The sequence below is a fragment of the Rhipicephalus sanguineus genome, chromosome 7, assembly GCF_013339695.2.
Source record: "Rhipicephalus sanguineus isolate Rsan-2018 chromosome 7, BIME_Rsan_1.4, whole genome shotgun sequence".
NCBI classification, from domain to species: domain Eukaryota; kingdom Metazoa; phylum Arthropoda; class Arachnida; order Ixodida; family Ixodidae; genus Rhipicephalus; species Rhipicephalus sanguineus.
This window is the reverse complement of record NC_051182.1, coordinates 49,601,525-49,625,470: the sequence shown is the minus strand read 5'-3', so window position 1 is coordinate 49,625,470 and position 23,946 is coordinate 49,601,525. Positions and strand designations below refer to the sequence as shown.

General features: G+C 45.6%; 1 protein-coding gene across 1 annotated transcript in view; it reads left to right on the top strand.

The window, feature by feature from the left end:
- Positions 1-2,049: 2,049 nt before the first annotated feature.
- LOC119398679 (uncharacterized) overlaps positions 2,050-23,946 on the top strand; it is a 36,063-nt gene continuing 14,166 nt past the window's right edge. The window contains exons 1-5 of the mRNA XM_049417387.1: positions 2,050-2,255; positions 11,725-11,778; positions 14,354-14,389; positions 18,890-18,934; positions 22,607-22,630. Of these exons, the coding sequence (XP_049273344.1) occupies positions 2,180-2,255; positions 11,725-11,778; positions 14,354-14,389; positions 18,890-18,934; positions 22,607-22,630 (235 nt within the window). The 5' untranslated portion in view covers positions 2,050-2,179. The remainder of the gene's footprint in view (positions 2,256-11,724; positions 11,779-14,353; positions 14,390-18,889; positions 18,935-22,606; positions 22,631-23,946) is intronic.

Below are 23,946 nucleotides of genomic sequence, written 5' to 3'. Positions count from 1 at the left end.
GTGCCCGGCCCATATCCATTTCTTCTTCTTGATTTCAACTATGATGTCCCAACTATGAAATCACGAGAATGTAAAGATCAATACGTAGATGTAAGTAAAAAGATACAATCTAAAATGGCAATCACCATGATACACCGGTGGTGATCGTTATGATACAAAGTTTTGGTCACCACCATGCAACAAAACGCAGATTTCTTCGCATGAAAAATGTTACTAAAAGAGGGCGGCTTATTTTATTGGTAACAAAGAAGACAAATAATGCACTGAACCTTACACAGCAGTACGAAATATATACTACTCTAAATTCGGTATATTTCACCAATACAAAAATATATGCAGGATAATGTAAGGGAGCTAGCTATAATACGACCATGGATTAGTGCAGTGCTCTCCAAGGTGATGAAAAAGACGAGTGTGTTTCATAAAAAGCTCGCGCTCGTGACTCGTCAGTCATCTTGTCTAACCCTTTTAGATATTTGTAACACCTACATCTTGCCTCTTTCACGGTATATACAAAATATCTCCTACAAATATGCAAAGGAACTGTTTCACTTACAAAATCAAAATTGGCCGCATCCCAAAGACTAGGCTTGCTTGCTCGGTAACACTGTAGGGTGCAACGTTGTTTCAGGGTTTCCTCTATGGGCAAAGAAATTTCCTCTATTGCTATTAATCGTCCTCATCATCTGCACGAGTTTACCAATGGAATGGCGTGCAACACCTGAACTTTTTACTTAAGCATAATGAAAGTTTCTTTTTTTAGTCGAATATTTATTTTTAGCGTGTGATATCACACGATTGTTTGTGTTGCTTATAGCATTCATTCAAGGAAAACATAGTGCCCTCTAGCCAGCTTTGGAGGAAGTTTTAAGAATGGCGACGCTCGTATGCTGTTGATTGACAAAAAAGAACCTGCTCTGCTGGTGACCGAGTTGGTACCTACAGTTCTTGCTCTCGTTGGGGAAAACACCAGATACCAGAAAGTCCGCTTTTTCTAATTACCCTCTAATGTAAAAGAAGAAATGTTGACTCTCCTCAACGATGTCAACTCGCATGCAACGAAATAGTTAGTGCTATGAAAGGCAAGATTATTTAATCAAATTTGTACTCATTCTGCACCACCGTTGTCGTAAGAACAATTGGACAATCGTAATTTTGCTGGTGCCGATTAAGCTTCAAAATATGAATATACTGGTGGGAGCAACTTCTTCTTGAGCATCCTAAAGCCTTCGACGAGTTCTTATGAGCGAGGACACTCTTACGCTTTGTATATAAAGAGGAGGGATTGGAAAAATGATATTAAAAATTAAGCAATCTGCAGAAATAAAATAAAGTGAGCCCCACAGGTCATGCCAAACTGGAAATAATTGGCAGAGGATATCGTCCTGCAGTGGAAATAAGATAGGCTGAAGGTGGTGTTGATGATATGATAGGGTGTGATAGGTCCGATATCACATACCGATATGTATGACGAGACAACAGGATTAAATGAATTCAGTTATGTAAATTAACAGTGATGAATAAAGGTTTGAAGGTTTTCACTGTGGAAAAAATTCGTCCTGGCAAACTGATGCCATGTGTGATCCTTGATGAGAAATGAACCCCGTGGTATCTGTTCGTGAGTCAAAAGATTTGGCAGTCGACAGAAACGCCGCCATAAATACTACAATGAAATTACGAGAACGAGAATAGCCGCATTGTTGCTGCTCACAGACACTGTCACGAACGGCGCCTATCTACACTTAGAGTGCATTAGCGCAGCATTATTGGTGCTAACCGTCGTGTCGGTGAGGCGCTGCTCTTTGCGTCGGCCACATGTGCGCATATGGCCCTTGGTGACGACAAGGTTTACATTATTCTTACTTTTGAACACGAAAGAATAGCTTAGCTTGCAAGTTTGCATCTGCTTCTGCTCGCGTGAGCTATAGCCACATAATTGTTCTATTGAGGTGCGTTACGTTCCAGGGAATTCAGCTCTGCTAAGGTGGATGAAGACGTACTTGAGACAGAATAATGCAACCGCAGTCGCATTCTGCCGTTATAAACAACAATGCCAGCTGGTTCTTAGGTGTAGGTGCTGTCCGCTAGGTATGCTACAGAGCCGCGCGTCCGGTATACATGCATAAACGTGCCGGAAATTGAATCCTACGGGCTGACGAGTATGGGTCTTTAGGCTACAATGAACGTTGCCTTTGTCGCTCTAGCACTACACACCATCGCAGTAATATTCACGGAAATGGATCTCGCTGATGCAAGTGAGTGAATCTTGAGGATATTACCTGCTATTTCAAGTTTGCCTGCTATTTCCGAAGGTCGGGTTAAACTAGCTTGCTCTTTCTCCGCAGCGTCCGCTTTATGCTCGAATTGACCTACTCACACGTTACTTTCAGCTCCACTCTGGCTTGCTTGGGTGACCTGAAATGAAATAGTGCATGAAATGACATGACGGAGTTCGTGATGTTGCCACTTAAACAGCCTCTTGATAAGTTTGTAGTCAATGAAAGGCAGGCAGCCTTCATGTGAAAATTTAAGAGAAACAGAAGAAAGGGTAAGCATGGGCTCTATTTCGGTTAGTAACAACGATTATATGATGACGACGTATGACACACACACACGCGCGCGCGCGCGCGCACATACATACGTACGTACATACATACATACATACATACATACATACATACATACATACATACATACATACATACATATAAATATATATTCACGGTCCTTGAATCCGGTGATTAAAAAGTAATATGAAGCGTGCGCGCACGTACAAAAAAGATGAAATTACAATTATTCGACGTATCGACATTTAGGGGCGAAGCTCTTTATAGCATCACCGGGTCGGTCGTAGCTCCATCCGGCGTGCCCCCGCCGTCGCGTCTGCCGTATCATTCATTAGGTGGCACAGTTCCATAGAGATGTGTGCGATGTGTGCAAAAAAAGAAAGAAAAAAAAGAAAAAAAGGGACAAACAGAAAGACAAAAAGAAAAAAAAGCAGTGGCCCCCTACACGCTAGATGGCGTGCAGTAATCTAAGCGGCGTATCGCTTTGATTACTGCTGGGCGAAACCACTGAATATTTTAGGGTGTAACCATGATTGCTTCAGGAGCTTCGCCCAAGCTCTTCTTCATTCACCCGTGGATATGCTGTAATTTTTACAAGAGTGGAGTTGACAGGTGCCGTCTCTGAATTTATACACGCTTCGCTCTGAGAGAGTCACGAGGTACGAGTGGCCATTTTCTTGGCATTGTAATGAAACTCTTACTTCGCACCTCCCTCAGAGCCAACGCGTATCAGCGACTGCATCTGTGAACGCCATTCTTGAAAATGACCGGTCCCTGTCGAAACGTCGAATAACTGTAAATGCTTCTGTGTTATACGTGCGCCTGCACAAGCACTCACACACTTGAGTGTGTGTGTGTACACATTTTTCATATATTGGATTGTTTGTGTATGATGTATTTACTGCAGCAGAGAACATTGCACTGAGCATAGGGTTTCCTACAATTACCTAGAGGAACCTATGGCGCTGCGATCGTTGAGCCACCATCAGAATGACAATGACAATGACTTTTATTTTCGCATCAATACAGTGATTGATACGAAGGGTCGGGCGGAAAAAGCTGTCGTTTAGACAGCTTGACGAGCCTGCCGGCCCCCTCATTAGCGCTAACAGCAGCGATACATTAACAATATATCAACATAATTCAGCAATATATAACACAAGACGCATATAGAAAAAAAGGCACATATAGAGAAAGAAAGCAGCAGTCTAAACAGCAGCGATATGTTAACAATATATAAACATTATTCAGCAATATATAACACAAGACACATATAGAGAAAGTACAATAATGTCTAATTCTACAAAATTGCAATCCTTTGCAGAGACAAAGAAAAAAACCGCGAGATGATAACATTACTCACACGTAACCTTGGTTATTGTAGAACACCAAAAAAGAAAGAAAACACACACACATGTGCAAGATATAGAAGTGAAAGGCATCAGAACAATGTTTTTCCATAATATCTGTCTTGAGTTCAAAATAACTGCGTATAGCTTTAAAATACATGTTCTCTAATTGTGGCCCTTCGCAAATAATCTGTTTAATAATCTTGGTAAGTTATTTCCGAGTGTTTGTTTTCCATATCTTGTTCGCACTGTTCGTATTTTCCAGTATTCCTTTTTACGTGTTGCATATACAGAGGTGTTTTCTTGTAACCTGGAAAGGCGCTTAAGAAAATCTGATCCAGTTTTTAACTCTTGTTTATACGCCCTACCCAAACGGTAATCATATAGTGTTGTGGCTGGCAGTATCCTATATTTTAAGAAATACTCGCGTGTGTGGAAGTGACTTGGGACATTTTCACTTGTGCGTGGGAACTTTTTTTGTAGAACGTGTATTATGCGTACATTTCCTTGAGTAGTGGTGCCCCAAACTAAATGACAGTAATTAAGTATGGACTGAAACAAACTGTTGAAAATTAGCATCATAACATTCTGCGGCAGTATATGGCGATTGCGGTAAACAATACCAATCACTTGAGACAGCTTTGTTGCTAGGCAATCGACATGTGCATCCCCGCATAATGTTTCCTAAAAGACGACGCCTAATGTTTTAAAGCTGGATACGAGGGCGATGGGCGAGGAGTTTAGTGTTATAACTTTATTAACCGTAATCTTTGTATTTTTACTGCGAAATAACATACCTTTTGTTTTGAATGATGGGTAGTACACGGAGTTGCCTAATATTCGTGCTTACGGCTTCTAACGCACTTGTGGCTTTGTTTATTGCTGTGTTTGGGCGTTCGCTTCGGATAAAAGAATAGACCATTGTGAACTTCGTGACCAGGTTTGAATTAGTGAGCCTAAATAGGTTAAAGTGGTGAAGTGGAACTGCTGACTTTTGCTGAACTTCCTTTTGCGGCAAAACGGATGCAGTCGTCGCGGAGCAAAACCTAGCCGAAAGAACGAAGTTTAGAGAAATCGGAGTACTACCCATGATTTCCATGCTGGCTGAAGCGCCATGCGTTGCAGCTCCCATAGACACTAGCGCCAGAGTTCCCTCTAGTAAGTAGTGTAGGAAACTCTATGGCACTGAGGCTGTTGCTGACGTGAGAAATTCAATGTAAAAATCACACCATCTCCCGCTAAAGGGGACCATGAGGCGATGCGAAGCAGCGTTTCGGCATGTAGAGCCCGCGCTTCTCAGGGGGATTGGATAGGGGATGGGAGAGAGGGAAAGGGGAGAGGGGGATGGGGAAAGGGGAGAGGAAGAAGGGAGAGGGGATAGGGGAAGTGGAGAGGGTGGGGGAAGAGAAGGGGAAATGGGAAGTGGAGAGGGGATGGGAGAGGGAGAGCAGGTGTGTGGAGAGGGCTTGCGCATGCGCAGTAAGGGTGGTTACGCCGCACACCACCACCGGATTGAACTCCGCTATGAGATGCTTCACATCTAATAAAATACAGTGTTGCCGTGTCTTTGCTCTCTGCGCCATCAACGTACTAAAGATTGGAGGAAGGTGTGCTTAGGAGGCTTCGAGCCAGTGGGATCCTTACACGGTCGCTCATTACTGCGTGGAATTGGTAACTTTTAACCAGTGTGTACTACGGGCCCATACGGTTCCATTCTATAGACAGGTCCTATACAGGCACTACAGACAGGCCCAGGCACGCGACTAATCGGAAACGTTTCATAGGTGATTCCATATATTTTCGGCCTGACCAACTCTTACCTCGCAGCACAACACAACTTCGTCACTCTTTAATATGATCTCCCTGCACTTCAGCATATTTTTCGTAACCCTGATCTATCATTTTATTCCACAGGGAAAAGAGGATGAACTTTTACAGCGAAAGCTGTTATGAGATCATTTCACCGGCCGTTTTTGGCGCCGTAGTTGTCCGCCGCCGCCGCCGCCGGTGTGCGTAACCACTATCGCTCGAAATAAATAGGAAAAAAATTCCAGGATGGAACGAGGTTCGAACCTGGGCCCTCTGCGTGGGAGCCCAGTATTCAACCTCTGAGCCATGCCGGTGCTTGAAACTGCTTTGCAAAAAGGTCCTATACAGGCTTCATGTCGGGAAGGAACCACATTAACATATGCAATGTAGCGTGGTAGAAGAGTAAAATAAACACCGAGCGTCGCACAACGCGAATTGTGTAATCAGGCGTCACACAATGCGAATTGCGCAACGAGAAGGTTGTTGAATGCTTCGAACCCATTACAAAGGGCTCCGCCATAATTCTTCATCGTCATCAGGCACAGCATCAACAAAGTGCGCATGATGCCTTACATGCGTTTAGCAGGTACCACGGCTCTCCGTAGAATGACGAAAAATGGCATAATGCCTGCTTTCCTACTTCTCCAAAATTGCAATGATTTGTAGCATAGTGGGTTCCTCGCAAGCCCACTTGTATTAGTTGCCAAGGAAGCCCATAAGCGCATGATCCATTTTCTTGGAGTCTCAGTAAAGTTCTTCGCCCCCCCCCCCTCTCTCTCCCACGTCAACGTATGTTGTACAGTATGGCGGGAGAGCAAATGCAAATTACATAACTGGTCGGCCGTTTAAAGCTTCCAACCCATTACAAAGGGTTGAGCCATAATTCTTCATCGTCATCAGTCGTCGCGTCAACAAAGTGCACATAATGCTTACAAACGTGTAGCTGGTACCTCGCTTCTCCGCAGAATGACGGATAATGGCTTAGTAGGTGCTTCCGAACTTCACAAAAATTGTGATTTATGGCGTAGTGGGTACCTTGCTAGTGTACTTGTATTAGTAGCCCCAAGAGAGCTTACAACGGTGCTTTAGAAACGCCGCTCTTCCAGCTTTCGATGTGACTGTGCTGCGGTTTCAGCGCAGGCCTGGGGTTTTTGTCACTGGACGGAATTCTTCACTCATTATCAGGTGCATTATTTCTTCGTCTCGGAGATCTTTCTTCAGCCTTAAAGGGCCAGTAAACAGACCCCAACCTTTTTTTACACCTCTCAAACAAGCTGCTTCATTCGTTCATAAAGCCGCTGTGATCATATTTCGCCCTTTCCTGCGTCTTACCAGTCTTCTTTTCCCGCGATATGGCATAATGTTGTCTATCGGAAACTTTATGTAGCACTGACCTCGTTGATTGGTCCTCTGCACTACGAAACTGCGCCTTGGCCGTTTCGGTTGTGTGGTTTTGACAGCGCAGTTGTCGCGCCTGTTGCGTGTCTCTTTACTTCGTCCGTGCCTCGCACCGCGCTTCCTCACCGCGCCGCCTGCGTGCAACTGCCACGACAAACACGTTGTGGAAGCCTTGCTCGCTCGTTGGCTGCGCGCCTATGACGCATTCGGTGACGCCGAGCAACGTTGCCGATGTGGGCGTAGTCACGACGAAAGACTGCGCCTGCGCTTTTGAGCGACGGAGAAGGGTGGCGAGGCTGAGCGACAAAGCAAAACCAGCCGAAAATGATTGTTCCATTCCTTGCAACTTTCTTATAATGTACTTACTCGCAAAATTCTTGTGGCGGCATGTTCACATCGGCCGAGTGCGCAGTTATATCTCAATCACAAATTTCGGACCCCGGGGTTGTTTACTGACCCTTAAGAAGAGGCAGTAGTCACTGGGCCTGATGTCGAAGCTGTAGGGTGTCTGATCTATTCACTCGAAGCTGCAGACCTTCGTAGTAGCAGAGTCATTCAGGCTGTAGCCTTCACAGCGCTCGCTGTGTGAATTGAAGCGTTGTAGTGAAGCAGGCGGACGCCACAATAAGAATGCATTGGGTGTTCTCCTTTATTACATTATGCAGTTCATGTACAATTGCGTACCGAGTTCGAACTCATACACAGGTCTCTTAATAGATGGTGCTATGTGCCTGAGACGGGCGTTTTAACAGCAAAGCTGTTCTAGCTAGGCGTAAAATGTGTGGTCGTACCCAAAAACTATCAGAATTATGAACGGGTATGTGCCACAGAATTTGGGCAAATACCACTACTCACCGCTACGGCGTTGCCTGTAATAACCCTGATGTGTGAGAGAACGTGTGCAGAGAGAGTGAGAGAACGAAATAAAGAAGGAAACAGAGAGACAGAAAGGAAGACATAAAGACAGAAAAAGAGAGAAATTCTTGCCGAAAAAAATTCTTTACGAGGCGGGATTCGAACTCGTGTACCCTCCACTCGATAGGCGAGCGTCCTAGCCACTCGGCTATCCAGGCACACTAGCAGAACATAGTATAGCCTTACAGTAAAACTGAACCTTCTTCTGTGTTTTGTACCTTCTTTCTGTGTCCTCCGTCTTTTGTGCGCACTAAAAACGTTTCAACATGAAAAGTAGTATATCCTTGTATAGTATAGCGTACCAAGGAGTTGGGTAAGGAAAGTGAGGGTGAGGAGGAGGGAAAGGAAGATGGGAGAGAGTAAAGCGTAGCACAGCAACATTGAGAAAGAGAGAAATAAAGAGAAAGAAATGCAGAAAGAGAAAGAAAGAAATATCAACGAAAGAGAGAGAAAGAAAAAAGACGGTTGATCCCTCCTTCATAGGAATCGGAATAACACGAAAGTAAAGCGTGCCCTTACAGAAGTAACTGAATTGATATAAGAGAGCTTGCACAATGTATATTGATATCTGGCAGCTATAGCACCGTTTACCGTGTAATTAGCTTTAGGTCCACGTTAATAACCCCAGGTGGTCGAAATTTCCGGAGCCCTCCACTACGGCCTCCCTCATAATCACATCGTGCATTTGGGACGTTAAACACCAAATATTATTTTATTATAGCACCGTTTAACGTGGATGCACACACTTTGATGATTGGCGGTACATCTCCATCCCGACGACTAACGTATATGTTAAATGATTAAACAAACCCTTGTGGTAGCTGCAGTAGTTAACGGTTCAAACGTAATCAGAGAAGGAGGTGTGATATCCAGAAGAGCGTCGCATATTGAACACAGAACTTGGTCGCCATCCCGCGGCATGTTAAATTGTGATTGAACACCACGGACGGACTAGAGGGAAACGCAAAGCGCGTCCTGCCGCCCCGGTAGCCCAGCCGCAATTTTTCTCGGGGTGAGCGCGTCAGCGGTGAACGCGGTGTTACAAGGTGTGTGACCGGGCTAGTTGGTATTCCATATTGACGTGAACAGCGCGTGTAATACACAAGGACGAAGAAATGACGAGGACTAGCGAGTTCAGCGCTAGTCCTCGTCATTTCTGCGTCCTTGTGTATTACACGCGCTGTTCACGTCAATGCGGTGTTACAGCCAGGTGAGGCAGGCACGCGTCGCAGAGCTATTTTTGGTTTGGATTAGCGCGATGCTTTGAGCAAGGCCGACGCCCTTGCGACGCTCTTACGACGCTTGGCGAAAGATCGCCACCTCGTGGTGTGTTAAGGCATTGAGAAAATTGGACTTGTATTGAAAATGCGCCGAATGGGACGGACGTGTAACGCGTTGCAGGTGCTAATCGCGGAGGCCACAGTAATGACGGATTACTTTACCGCTCCCAGAGGGCAACAACACCCCGCCGACCGGGAGAGTGGTAGATATAAAAGGCGCGTTTGTAAAACTTCTAGAGTCTGTGGCCGTGGCGCAGTGGCAATAAAGAAAAAAAGTGGCCGTGGCGCAGTGGACAGCGCGCCCCGCATCTGTTGTTGCGGACTGAGCGGTCGTGGGTTCGATGCCCGTTGACGGAACTTTTTTTCTTTGACATCTGATCGTATAAATTTTTTCTACGTCATTTCCGTGACGGAAATACGTCACTGAAGTCTTGGTGGACCCCGGCATAAAACAATTTTGTGTTAAAAAGAGAGGAGGCAAGCATCGCGTCGTCTAGCGACCACATACCACACCACCTGGCCAAGCCGCTCACGTGCATTATCTGAGTCACGTCTACCGACGGAGACATTGCGCCAACCTCGGCTCTGTGGTGCATAGACTGGCTGCACCGGATCGTGCCCAGAGAGTCGTTGGGCGTCCTAAGTAAGTGCGAACACCCGAGGAGGAAGCCGCACATCTCGTAGCTAATAGAATGCGTTGTTGGGTGAGTTGGTGAACTGTCTGAAAATAAAAGCAGAGCGCAAAAAGACGGGACACAAGAGACAAGAAGACGGGATGGGCGCTCCTACTCATTCCTTGAATGGACCGACAACTGGACAGAACGTGTAATTAGATCCTGGTAGAAATGAAAAGACCGTGAAATACAGTGACAAGTTGTAGCATCCTTTTCGCGTTGTGAGTAGGATTTATATTTTTAATTCGTGCTTAAATGTAACAAAAACCGGTATTTCGCGCAGCCTAGCGGAAGAGCCTTGAAGCAGGATTATGAAGACGGTCACATTGCTGTACGTAGTCTGTTGCTGTCGTGCGCGCCATAATTGGTCCTCAAAGTTACAGTATGTATATTATTATCTATACCCGCTCTGTTCTGTGTTGCCTACGAGGTAAAAGGAGTTGCACGGTGAGAAGCAGCGCTGCCTTCGCTGCTGCCAGTGGCCAATGTAGAGCTGCGGCGCATGTGCGCGGAGTGCCTGCATGCGCAGTAAACCACCGCGCTCACAGTTTGCAGCTTGTGTTGTCAATTGTGTATAAGGCTTCATATTCGCCGAAGATAGAAAATTTCTGATTAAAAATGTTACCATTCCGTGGCTAGACACTCTGACCACTTAGCCTTCCCATGCGCTAAAGAAAACAGGTGCCCTAAAATTGGTTGTCAGTCACTTTAACGGGAGGCTAGACGTGTCGATCGACGGGGACTACGAGCGTCGACGGGCTCGTGCTTCGCTCTGCCAAGCTCTGGGCGACTTAGAGCAAACTGCCCACATTTATAAAATAGCTTTGCTTTTTCAATGCCAGGCAGGGAACTTTCGGAATCACACGTATGTTGCTGCAAGCCGGCCTCCGCTACTGTTCTATGAACAGCAATTATCCCTGGATACTAAAACATATATTAGTCTACAAAACAGTGCTTCAATTTGTGCACGATGCTGGTTTCGCAGCACAAAAATAACACACAAAATATTTCGCATTATGGCAAGTCTTCGTAGCAATTGAATTGAATTGAAAACCACTGTATTTGGTAAGGCGGAACGCGACGGGGTCGCGCACCCAGCTAAGTTACCTGTAGGAACCAGCAAAAAAAAAAAACAGAAAAAAGAAAACAACATTCACAACAACGTCCTTTTAAGAACTCAAGACTGACATCTACGTTCTATCTTAAAAAAAAAGAACCATTTTTCTTCAACGCTCTCGAGAGGTGCTCTCGCTATTTGATACGCGCAAAAATAGCTGGAAGAAAAACAAAACGTCGTCTCCCAGTTGCTTTCACGATCAATGAGCAAAGAAAGGCGGTGGTTGAACAAACCACCTCGACAAACCAGCTAACGCAAAGCACTTCGCATGACACTACAATCATATTTCAAGAACTGAACAGCGCCCCTTTGGACTCGTGTAATGGTGGCCACTCCGTAAGCCTCCCATGACACGAGCTGGAGTGATTTCTTTTGCCATGTCTTTTGTTACAGCAATTCGAGCACGGAGACTAACGGTACACATTGTATTATTTTGATAATTAATAGAGATGCAGCTAGTAAGTAGTGTGATAGTGACTTCCTCCTCAATAACATGCAACTACATACACCTGATCACTTTCTGCTGTTTGTTGAACTTATAGCAATTCCACTGCATTGAAGTGCGAATGTTCTTAGACGCAGGAGATTTACAAGTGCCTTATTATGTGTCTTCAGGGGTAGGTCGCAATGCCGCAACACTTCCGCGCGGTCAACAGATGCAACAATCGAGTGAGTAAAAACTGCTATCTTTTTACAAACGCGAAACTAACCACTGAGCGCATGTACGGGTAATTTCACATGATATTCTTTCCCGAGCATCAGTATAACAGCTTCAAACACTGTTGTATGCATTCCTGTACCATTCCTTTAATTTTCTTGTATTTTTTATAGTCCTGTGCTTCGAAATAGCAACAGTGGCTTCAAACATTTTCCGAATATGTTCTTGTAAAAAAGCATGCAAATGTCGAGGTAGGCACGGAACCTCGTACCTACGCATGAAAAATATCGCTTTTCTGTTATGGTATGGTATGAATAAATATACTGAGGTCCTGAGCATTCAGTCCGCGACTGATGCTGCCCGCTCCCACGTCGGGACAGAGACGCTAAGCCCCTCTGCCGCCACACGGGCCCTCTGGACAGCCCTGACTTGGTCCGCCAGCACGTCAGTGTGCAGCGTCCGCTGCCACCACTGTTCACCTTGAGAGCCATCACAGGCCGACGCCGAGCAACCCCAGGACATCTGATCTAAACTGAACGAACCCACACGCTTATAACTCTAGAGTGAAACCCCGCAGTCCGGATTAATGGTTGAGCGGTATAATCCTGCATATATATATATATATATATATATATATATATATATATATATATATATATATTTACTCTTTACTGATAGACTGTTTCCTTCCACGGTATATGTATCCAAACAAGACAGATGAGATGTTCACAGGAGCGTCGCCTTGAAGTCGTGAGAAAGCTCCGGCGACATTTCTTGTTCGATGACTTCTTATTACGGCGCTTACATGAAACGTTTGACACGAGTACGCTTTATCTACATCAATGCATTAAAGACGAAACGCTAAGAAAAAGCATAGGAAAGCCACAGAGAAATTCGAGTGAGTGTACAGGTACCACTTACTCACAATAACTGATCTAGCAGGCAGAGCTGGCAAGTGCTAGGTTTTCTTCGTAAAAAGTTTTTTCAGTGATACTCGTTAGCGTCAGTGCATTCAAAGTATGTTATTCTCCGCCATGAAATAAACGAATCACGCCTGTGTGTTAATACTGTTTGAGCTGAACGTATAGCCTGCCCTTGCATTGGGGGTGTTTAAATTATGCTGTATCGTCGTGTCGGGAGCTGAGCGGCACCATCCAGTCAACAGGAGCTTATATGCCGTAGACTGAGACATGAAAGTACAACTAATACCAGTTCTTACTTTATCAGAAAAGTGTTGCTATGCCGCATACGAGTAGCAGTTGTCTTTACGAACACCTACTCCTTCCTTAAGGGGAAATGCGGACAGCTCACAACTGCGAGACTTGTGGGGTAAAAGGTACTCTAAAAAACTGTGGTGATATTGGACAGTATGCTACAAGGAGAGGCTTGTCCTTCTGATAGTATTAGGGCATCTAGACAGGGGCGTAGCCAAGGGGGGGGGGGGGGGGGGGGGGGTTCAAACCCCCCCCCCGAAATTTTTCAATTTTGCTTGCACATATATACACGCACACATACAAACGCACGCACGAACACACATAAAGTAAGGTTGAACCCCCCCCCCCCCCGAAAAAAAGTTCTGGCTACGCTTCTGCATCTAGATGATAAGCAGTCAACAGTAGAGGTCTTGTAATCACTGCCTTGTGCGTCTTCAATTTCTAATGCTACGAAAGCGTAAGCGTTTCAGCGTTTCTTGAGATGCGCCAACCTATAGGACTGCTTATTACGTTATGAATGCTTTGTAATGCGCCTGTGAATGCCCTAATAATGTTCTTCATCTTTCATTCTCCAATGATCTTCCCTAGAGTGAAAGTGCCACCCGGATCAGCCGAATTTATATCTCTGCGTTTCCCGTATGATTCCTCATTATCTGAAGTTTGAAGTTTATTTCTTTATTTGTGTGGTACATGTATTTACACTTTTAGGGACCCAACAAAATTGTTAAATGGTCCCTAACGGCATTATAACATCAAAAACTCCAAACGGAAACAGCATGAGAAGGGAATATTTAGTTATCAAAAACACAATAAAACAGATATCAAGACAGAGTGTGGTTTCATAGGCAATGGTCACCGTTAATAAAGAAGAAAAAACACGACCGACACGATAATGCGATGTAATTAAATCAACAGGAATTCATTCTGTAATATGTATAAGTGCGAATAAGAACATATCTGAAAATAATGACTACAAATGACCATTGTATTATGAATTGATATGAAGCGAATGTATGTATGTATGTGCTGCTAAGTGAAACTGGTATATATGGTTCCCGCACGTAAAACATAAATTTGCAGATAATTTCTCGGAAGAAATGATCGTATATAAATGTTACGGTATGCCCAACCACGGCCGGAGTGGAGAAGCGTGCGGGCGTTCTTTCTTAAAAAAGGAACGCCCGCGCGCCCCTCCAGTCCGGCCGTGGCCCCACGTCGATGAGCATGGACAGGTGGCTATATTTATTTATTTATTTATTTTTGCTCTGGAAAATTTATTAAAAACGGTCGGCATAGGTTAATGGATGGGGATTGCAACGGACGATGTTTTAAGTGCGAAGTGATAAGCAAATGTGTTTCTGTGTATTTTCAGGAACCAGAAGAATTCTGAAAAAGTTTAATCCTAAACGTAAGTGTGACTGGTGAAACAGCCTTATTTAAACGAGGAATGTGGCTCAGTGGTTCGCAGGTGAAATCTACAAACACGGAATCTTACTTAGCCTGGTTTTCGTTTACATATTGCACGGATGCCTTCAATACTGCTGAACGGAGACGCGACTAATTGAGGAGCCACTTCAACATACTAAACTGTAAAAAATGCATAAAACTAAAGGAAGTTTACACTAGCCACGTAAAGCTTAAAAATAGTGAAGCTTGTCAATCTTAGGGGATTAACGTGGCCTTCTTGGCTGATGCTAGGTCTTTCCTTGGCGTAGACAGAGTAGAGTTGAACCACAGAATGTCACAGACCTTGCAAGAATGTTCAAACTCCAGCGCCAGAAACTAACGTGCAAATCTTGGCACCCCGGTAGAAGCTCGCACCTTACGTCGCTCGTACTCGGCTCGCGCCACGCCGGGAAAATTCACCGCGGCGGATGCGCGGACTGTCTCCGTCTATGGGCGTGTCTTGGCGGCGGCTGCCGTTCGGCGTATGCGCAGCTAGGCGAGGTTAAACACAGGCGGTGCGGAGCTGTGGCTTAGTTATTGTAGCGTTAGCTACACTTGCCTAGCCGGAGCCGATTTCGCGTGGATCCTCATGAGCCGCGCTGCGCATGCGCGAGGATCAGTGATGTCACACAGCTGGCTCACTGGAGACGGCATCTCACGCGCTCCCCGTCACCGCCGCGCGCGACTCGCCGCTGCTACTCTGCGCGTTCGGGAGGAGTGGCGTCGGAGCCACGGCAGACACACTGGCACCGGCGCGCGCGTCGACTCTGCCACCGTCGCGGCGAATCGCCGCTGCTGGTCTGCGCATTCGAGAGGAGTGACGTGGTAGCCATGGCAGACACACTGGCGCCGGCGCGTGCGCAGCTATTCGCCTTCGCTATGCAGTCGCCGTCTGACACTGCGCTGGAGCCGCGTGATAGCGCATCTGACTGGCGTTTGCAGGTGGGTAACGCCACGAAGAAGCAGAACGCAAATGCTGCTCAACGGCGCAGAAGAGCTGAGAAGCTTATCTCATCGGATCCCGAAGTAGTTGCCTGCCAATTAGTGGTTCAGCGTACGAAGAATGAACAGAAGGCTAATCCTAAACAATCTGGAAAGCTAAGAATAATTAGCTGAATCTTTGCTACTTATATCCTGGCATAGCCGAGCTAAGCCACTCAAAATTTTTGATAAGCAACGGCGCGGAGGGTTTTTGACGTCTTACCTCGAGACGTCAAGGAAGACTTCTTACCTGACGTCTACCTGACGTTTGAAAACCGCCGCAAATGCCGCACATGCGTTTGTGACGCCATGCTCAATCTTGTTGCCGTTTTTATCAACGCTGCTGTCGCGCGCTCCGCACTGTCTTTCTATCATAACCGCCGAAGTGCGAGCTCGGAGCAAGCTCATGTTCCCGAGAAGCTCGGGCCATCCTGCATAGCACCATATACTGCTGCTTTCATGCTTGGTGATCTCCTGGTCAGAGTTATTAGATGCAAAGCATCTTATGGCGGAGTTCAATCCGGTGGTGGTGGTGTGCGGTGTGACCAGCCTTACTGCGCATGCGCAAACCCTCTCCACTCACCTCCTCTCCCCTCCCTCTTGAACGCGGGCTCGACATGCTGAAACGCTGCTTCGCATCGCCTCATGGTCCCCTTTAGCGGGAGATGGTGTGATTTTTTTCTTGCATGCCTCGTTGAATTGATATTATGTGTTATTTTTACACTTGCTGTTGAACTTTATATTTGACGCTACCTTGTCGCCTACTAGTAGAGTGTAACAATTATATGTCCGTTGGAAGGTAAGCAGGAATCTACCACTTGTGACTCTAAGATCTGCTGAACGCTTTTCAATGGATCGCTCTTGTCCAGTACATTTCTGTCTTATGACCTGATGCTTCCATAAGGATTGAGCGAGTTAACTCGACACTTTCGCCATTTCGAGATGTCAACAGCTACTTAGTGAATATTTTTTTTGCTAGGCTACTTCAGAATGTTTTTGAAGGCTTGCAATCTTACGGCCACATACCACTGAAGTAACGAGGGATCCGTCACCCAGTCATAGTCACTAGATGAGTGCAGTTCGCGTCTTATAGCAGAGCAGTTGCTTCATATCAGTCGTAACCTATTATTCCAAGCTATCCTGTCAAGCTATTCGCTAAGCGTAAAATATTTAAATCAAACCCTTATTATGGACAAAGCGTATTGCTTTCCATCAAATATGATACTGAGAAAAATTAAACTGACATTGATATTTTCCGCAGCAACGCACGAACTTGCTTTCAAGAAATATGTCATTACAGCGAAAGCTGTTATGAGATCACAATAAGGGCCGTTTTTGGCGCCTTAGTTGTCCGCCGCCGCCGCCACCGCCGGTGTCAGTAACCGCTATCGCGGGAAGTACGAAAAAAAGACTAAATAGAAAAAAATATCCGGGATGGAACGAGTTTCGAACCTGGGCCCTTTGCCTGGAGCCCAGCATTCTACCTCAGAGCCGGGCCGGTGCTTGAAACTGCTTTGAAAAATGACCCTATACAGGCTTCATGTCGTGAAGGAACCACATTAACACATGTAATGTAGTGTGGTAGAACAGTAAAATTACAACCAGGCGTCAAACAACGCGAATTCTGTAACCAGGCCTCACACAAGGCGAATTGCGCAACGAGTGGGTTGCTGAATGCTTCCAACCCATTACAAAGGCCTCTGCTACAGTTCTTCATCGTCATCAGCGACAGCATCAACAAAGCGCATACAATACCTTACAGGTGTTTAGCGGGTACCACGGTTCTCCGCAGAATGAAAAAAATTACACGATTGCCCGCTAAAGGGGACCGTGAGGCGATGCGAAGCCGGAGCACGTGCACGATCGCGTTCCGTTGGCGTTCGTTGGGCATGCATGCCACTAACCTCGCGTCGTGGAACACGAAGAGGGACGCTACGCGCGTCGTGTCTTCCCTCTAACCTGGCCGTTAATTTTCACAGGGCGAGCGGGGAACGCGGTCAACAGGCGCGCGAGGGGGGGGGGGCAGCGTAGGAGAGGAGAGAGAGGGGAGGGGACGTGCATGCGCTGGCGCTCATCGCGGTGTTGCGCAGGAGAGAATTTCGGCATGTCGAGCCCGCTTTCAGAGGGGAAGAGGAGAAGGGGAAAGGGGAAGGGGAGAGGAGAGGAGGTGTGTGGAGAGCGTTTGCGCATGCGCAGTAAGGGTGGTCATACCGCACACCACCACCAGCACCACCGGTTTGAACTCCGCTATAAGATGATTCGCATCTAAAATTTTCATAGTGGCTGCTTCCCTACTTCATAAAAATTATGATGGTTTATAGCGTAGTGGGTTACTCGCAAGTGCAATTCTACTGGTTGCGAAGGAAGCCCATAGGCTCCCATGACCCATTTCCTTATGGTCTCGATAAAGTTATTTCCCTCTCTCTCTATTTCTCACGTTAACGTATCTTATGAAGCGTGGTGAGAGAAATAAATAACGACCGCGCGTCACACAATGCAACTTACGTAACTAGTAGATCGTTTAAAGCTTCGAACTCATTACAAAGGGCTGAGCCATAATTCATCGTCATCATCCATCGCACCAGCAAAGTACACAGAATGCCTTACAGATGGTGCCTCGCTTCTCCGCAGAATGACGATCAATTTCGCGGTGGGTGCTTCCCAGCTTCACAAAAATCAGGATTTGCGGCGTAGTGGGTACGTTGCTAGTGTACTGGTATTAGCAGCCACAAGAGAGTTATAACGGGCTCTAGAAAGGCCGCTCTTCCAGCTTTCGTTGTGACTGTGTTGCGCTTTCCGCGCAGGCCTGGTGTTCTTGCTTGCCAAACATATAAAACAAACTCAAGTTTTCTAATGGAAGATTACGCACATTCCTCAAAGAATTTTATTTTGAGCATGCCGTAATAAATATTTACGAATTTTTCTCGCCTTCTTTGAAAATCTGTTTTCATTGTAAAGCAAGTGCACTGTCATTCTGCACGACTGTAGTCTATGACCTTTTGCTGTCATACTGCCTAAGTTGGCTAAACGTGTTATTTCTGACGATATGCTTTAACATGACGGAAGGACAGAGAAGATTTTACCGTCAATAAACGGTTGGTAATTAGCGCTCCTCTGTCTCTTTCCATGCTTTAAGCATTGCGCCAGGAATAACATGTTTAGGAAACTTAGGCACCAACTCGCCCAGGAACAAGTTTTGCTCTCATACTGCCATCGTTAACAGAAGAAAAGGGCCTAGTCAAGCTGTACTAATGAAGAGTTTTTTCTCATCGCGACTGCTTATGTGCAGCTGCATGTATGTGGTGAGTTAATCAACCCAAAAACTGATGAGGTAAAGCGAGGTAATCAAAATAGCTGGCGCTAGCTTGATCACCTTTTGATATACTGCTAGCAGCGCTTTGTGAAACTGTGCAACAGTTAAGACTTATATATTCTTCCAAAGCATGCAGCGTGTTCTACATGTGTATTTTACTTGTTTTAGGTTTCAAACGTAACAAAAAGCCTAAGACACCTAAAAAGCCAACGAGTGAGTACGACAGCATTTGTTCACAGTGGCAAAATATATTTATTTTAATTTTTTTATTTAGGTAAATAATTATGTATTTCTTTCTTCATTGCAGTACCTTCCGCGCCAATAAGGCATAACAGAGCAAAGGGGGGGGGGGGGGTTACATATTGCATAATTTTGCATGAATGGCTCTTTTCTGACCGTGGAACACAGGAAAAATGCAACCCATCTCGGAAAGCATAAGATTGCGCATCTCTTGCATCAGAAGTGGCACACCAACGAAACATGCCTGAAACCTTTTTTTTAGAGTGTCATCTGAAAGCACTTGAGTGCGCTATATGAATGGTTGCCGACACAGGCAGACAAATCGGGTCATACATGCATACGAAGTGATACCGTTCACGTATGGCTTGAAATGTTACACGGTATATTTACCATTCTGTTTCTGTAGATAATTCTACATAGAGTACATGGAATATTACCAAACAACGCAGTATATTTTAAATATGAAGGGACATCCAGGCGCGCATCTACCAAGCATGAATGCTTTACTTCATTTCATTTTTACGTTAAACATTCTGTTGTTGATTCATAGTGCGAAAGGATAAGCTACAAAACTATTGGCTTGTTATAAGTGCAAATATTCAGTTGCAATCTCACGTAGAAAGAAAGGTAGTCGATTTGTCAACTAAAGTATTGAAAAGCGCTCTCGTTTGTAAGAGTAATCGCAAGGTAATTTTAATTGTAATTTATTTCCAAAAGCGTGATACTCGAGAGCAGCGCAATTGGATAAAGAGGTTAATTCTTCACATTACTGTCTTTAACAAATGCGTCTGTAATGCCGGGTTAGCGACAACGTGCTACAAATGTTAATATATAAGGATACAAGGGACTAATACTTTGAGAAACTGGGCTTCAAGATAAAACTAAGAGATGCCTACGCGCAAGCGAGCTACAATATAACTGCTACATTGAGGCATTCCAGGAAAGACATGAACTTGCTTGAAATGCGTAAATAAATGGGTGTTTCTACGTAAAAGTCTGCCTCTCCCGTAATCGAGAGTAGATGTAAGCAATAAATGTCTACGGGCAAAGCAGGTTGGTTGGAGATTATAATCAACAAATTTTTGCACGTTTTCAAGGACACACACGCCAAAGTACACCACACTACAGTACACCGTGCACTCGTCCATATGAACGCCATTGGTTGCTGTTACTGGGCGAGGTAAATTTTGGGATTTGCCTAGCGTATCCGGCCGATGCGGCCACGACGCGACAACAGGCATGTGCACCGCCCGTAGCATGGCGTCATCTCTCGAAGAATGCGGCAACCTGCGCCGCAAAACAGCTGCCCCAAAGGTAAGCTCTGGCAGCGCGCCGTTTCCCACCAACCGCAGGCGTGTTGGTGGGTGACCCACACAGCCTTGGCGCTAGCGTTGGAAAGAACAATTGTATGGTGCCATATCTGCCTTTGGAACGTCGCTATGTCAAATGGTAAAGTAAGATCATAGTGTACGAGAACTTAAAGTACAATAAAGCCGACCGGTGGGCTAGTTGGTACTGCGCATCTTATGTTTCAGAGCAAGGAAACATAAGATAAGAAGTTACCTCTTCAGTGATAGTATGAACGAACATTAAGAATAACTCTGAAGCAATTAATTTGTAATTTGTTTGAACCGCCACCAGTGTATGTAATGCGGTCTTGTAAGACGGGGCGACTGCGAAAGACCACACATTTTTAAACTTTTCGGCTTATTGCCCGGATGTGCCGTTGAAGTCTCGCCACGACGCCCGGATGAAGTAGTTGAGGTCCCTGGATGATTCGATTGCAGTGCCCGGAAAACGGAGCTGGCATTTGGCTCAGTGACTTGAAGGCCTTCGACATTGGGAGCTAAAATAATTTCGTGCTTATAACAAGTTTGCAGTAGCCCTGATAATTATTTTATCGTTAGCTTTTCACGGGTAAATAGCCTTTCTAGCAAAAAAAAAACTAGAAAAAAAAAATTCGGCAGATCTCACGTACCGTGGGAATCGGCGTTATGCGAAGCATGCGCTGGATGGTGACTGTGGCGTAATTTTTCACATTGAAAGAAACGTTACGGAATGACACTAGAGAAATATGGTAGTGGTATACGCACACTCATGTGTTGAAGAGTTGCATATGTATTATATAACAAGTTGTTTACAGTTCAGTTGCGTAACGATGCCAACAGCAACGTGGGTGTTACCAACACCAGACGCGGCAAGCTGATATGTAGTGCTTATATTCTTCAATACTGGATAGCGCGAATTCGAACAAGGCAAAGAAGGAACACAGGTGCACAGGACAGTCGTTACTCGCAACTAAGCTTCATTCAGGAAAGTTTCCCTACATATATACACAGCCGAGTGGCAGCGCAGGCACACTGCACGTACGTTACAGTCACAGTGGCAGTTGTTACCATTGTTTGCTTATATTTGTCTGTTATGATGGAGAATGCACGCGCGCACGCGGAACGAACACACGCACACACGCACGAACCCGTGTGGATGTGTGGAAAGGGTTCTTGGCACTTCTTGAACAAGGCCGTCATTACCGTGATCAGTGAGCCGCAGCAGCTGGACCGGGCTTGTTTTTCGGATCTGTTCATGATCGCGGCTTCGAGGGGCCTAAGTGCAGTGAAGTGCGAGGTATATCACAGCTGGCGGAAATCCTGGATGCCTCTTACGATGCAATCATCTGATGCCTCATGTGGACGTGGCAGTGAGGTCTTTTGATGCCCTGTCCTCGTCCTAGCCGTTTTTCACGCGGTATAAGGACCAGGCGTTGTTGGGTCTTGATAAAACAATGTTGAAGTCACCGGTAATGATGAGAGGCCTGGTTCTCTCGGTAGATTTATTGTAGGAACCATTGCTGCCGGTTTTTTGCGTAATCCACGTGGTCCACGTTGCGGACCACGTGGACGAGTGGAAGGTAGTTGAGCGTCTTCCAGGGCTGTTCTCTTTTCAGGTTCCTCACTTTCCTTGCGTCCGCCGCGGTGGTGTACCGGTTACGGTGCTCGGCTGCTGACCCAAAGGTCGCGGGTGCGATCCCGGCCGCGGCGGTCGAATTTCGATGCAGGCAAAATGCTAGATGCCCGTGCACTGTGCGATCTCGGTACACGTTAAAGAATACCAGATGGCCATGTTTCCGAAGCCCTTGGCTACGGTGTCTCTCATAATCATATCCTGGTTTTGCGACATAAAACCCCAACAATTAATATTATCGCTTTCCTTGCGTGTCTGTGTGTGTTCGCGGTTACTGTGTTGTATCACCTCTGGCACATACCCGCAAAACATGAACTCTGGTATGCGGGTATGTGCTACACGTGTCTGAGAGAAAGGGTTTCATGACGTACGCGACATGTATTTTGCGTTATTCATGTCATGACCAGTGGATCGTGTTCGTCGTACACTGATCCCCTGCTATGCCGGTTTTGGTATACTAGAAGTTATGGAGACGACCTGGAGAGCGCCCAGACGTAGGCGGCTAGATAGATAGATACGTAGATAGAAACGGCCCAAGTGCCTGAGGTTCGCTAAGAAATGCTTCGCATTTAAAAACGTACCAGTTCAGTCGTTTGGACAAACACAAGGCACCAGCCTACTCGCCGTCGAAAGCATAGCTCTGGTCAAGGTTTCCAGTTTGAATGATTTTGGATTATTTTACAGGTGGTAACCCGATAGGAGGAATGGGTAAGTGCAGCGTCATCATTTATAAAAAAGAAACATAGCGCCTAGGTGGCGTACCTCGCGTGGTAGCTTAGCGGCTAAGATACAGCGCTGCTACACTCGAGGGCGCGGGATCAAATGCCGCCTAGGGCGGCTGATTTTTTAGAGGGGGCAATGACACACGTGTATTCGGATTTAAGCGCACATCACTGAAGAGCACGTGGTCGGAATTAATCCAGAGCACCCCACCACAGTACTTCATAATGATATAGTGGTTTTGGTATGCAAAATCTCGTCAAACATGTCGTATTTCGTCATTTACACCCACCATGGTGGTCTAGAGGTAATGGTACTCGACTGATGACCCGAAGGTCGCGGGATCGAATCCCGGCCGTGGCGGCCGCATTTCAATGGAAGCGAAGTGCTTCAGGCCCGTGTACTTAGATTACGTGCACGTTAAAGAACACCAGATATTCAAAATTTCTGGAGCCTTCCAGTACGGCGGCCCTTACAATAATGCCACGGTTTCGTGGCGTAAAACCTGCATATTATTATTGTTATTATTATTGTTAACTCATTCAGAACTGTCGAGAACTAATCGGTTTTAAAGAAAGCTCAGGCCACTGGAGAATCCCCAAAACCTATTCTATTTTAACTATACTCGGTAAAGGGTGACACCTTGACAATTTCAGCTTCCATATCCAGTAAGCGCTGAGTCTGCACTTACCTTCCAGGTTTTATAAAGTATTGTGAGGGTATTTGCAAGAAGACTATCAAGAAAATAAGGACGTGGAATACCGTATGACACAAAAGTGTACATTTCTATGGTCTGGAAGAGGTGAAATAATGTAGATCGACTCGCCAGGAAACGATTAAATGTGATGGTCAGTGCACTCAAATAGACGTAAGCTTCGAGAAAGCTATTCAGTGTGCCAAACGAGGAACACACATGGGATCTTTTCTTCTTGCACTGGGAAACTTGTCTAGCGTTTGTTCATCTCTATTGTCCCTTTCTAGGGGCAAGAGCCGATCACCAGTACATCTGTAGAAGTAGTAGAGGCAGGCAGCATTGGCGTCTCCAACAGTTGTAACAGTCTCCAACCGTGCAACAAAAAGCTCTCCCGTTTGCCCCAGTAACTCGATTTACGCACTTTCCCAATTATGTCCCGACTGTTTTCGATTTGAGCTTTTAAGAATAAATCATTACAATCAACGAATAGCCTCTCAAGCCATCATACTTAAGTTTGACGATGCGTGACGTCGATTTGCAGTTTCGGTAAGGAAAAATTGGGGATTCTTAAGCTTCACCTCTTAGAGCTGGACGTAATAGCGCACGCACG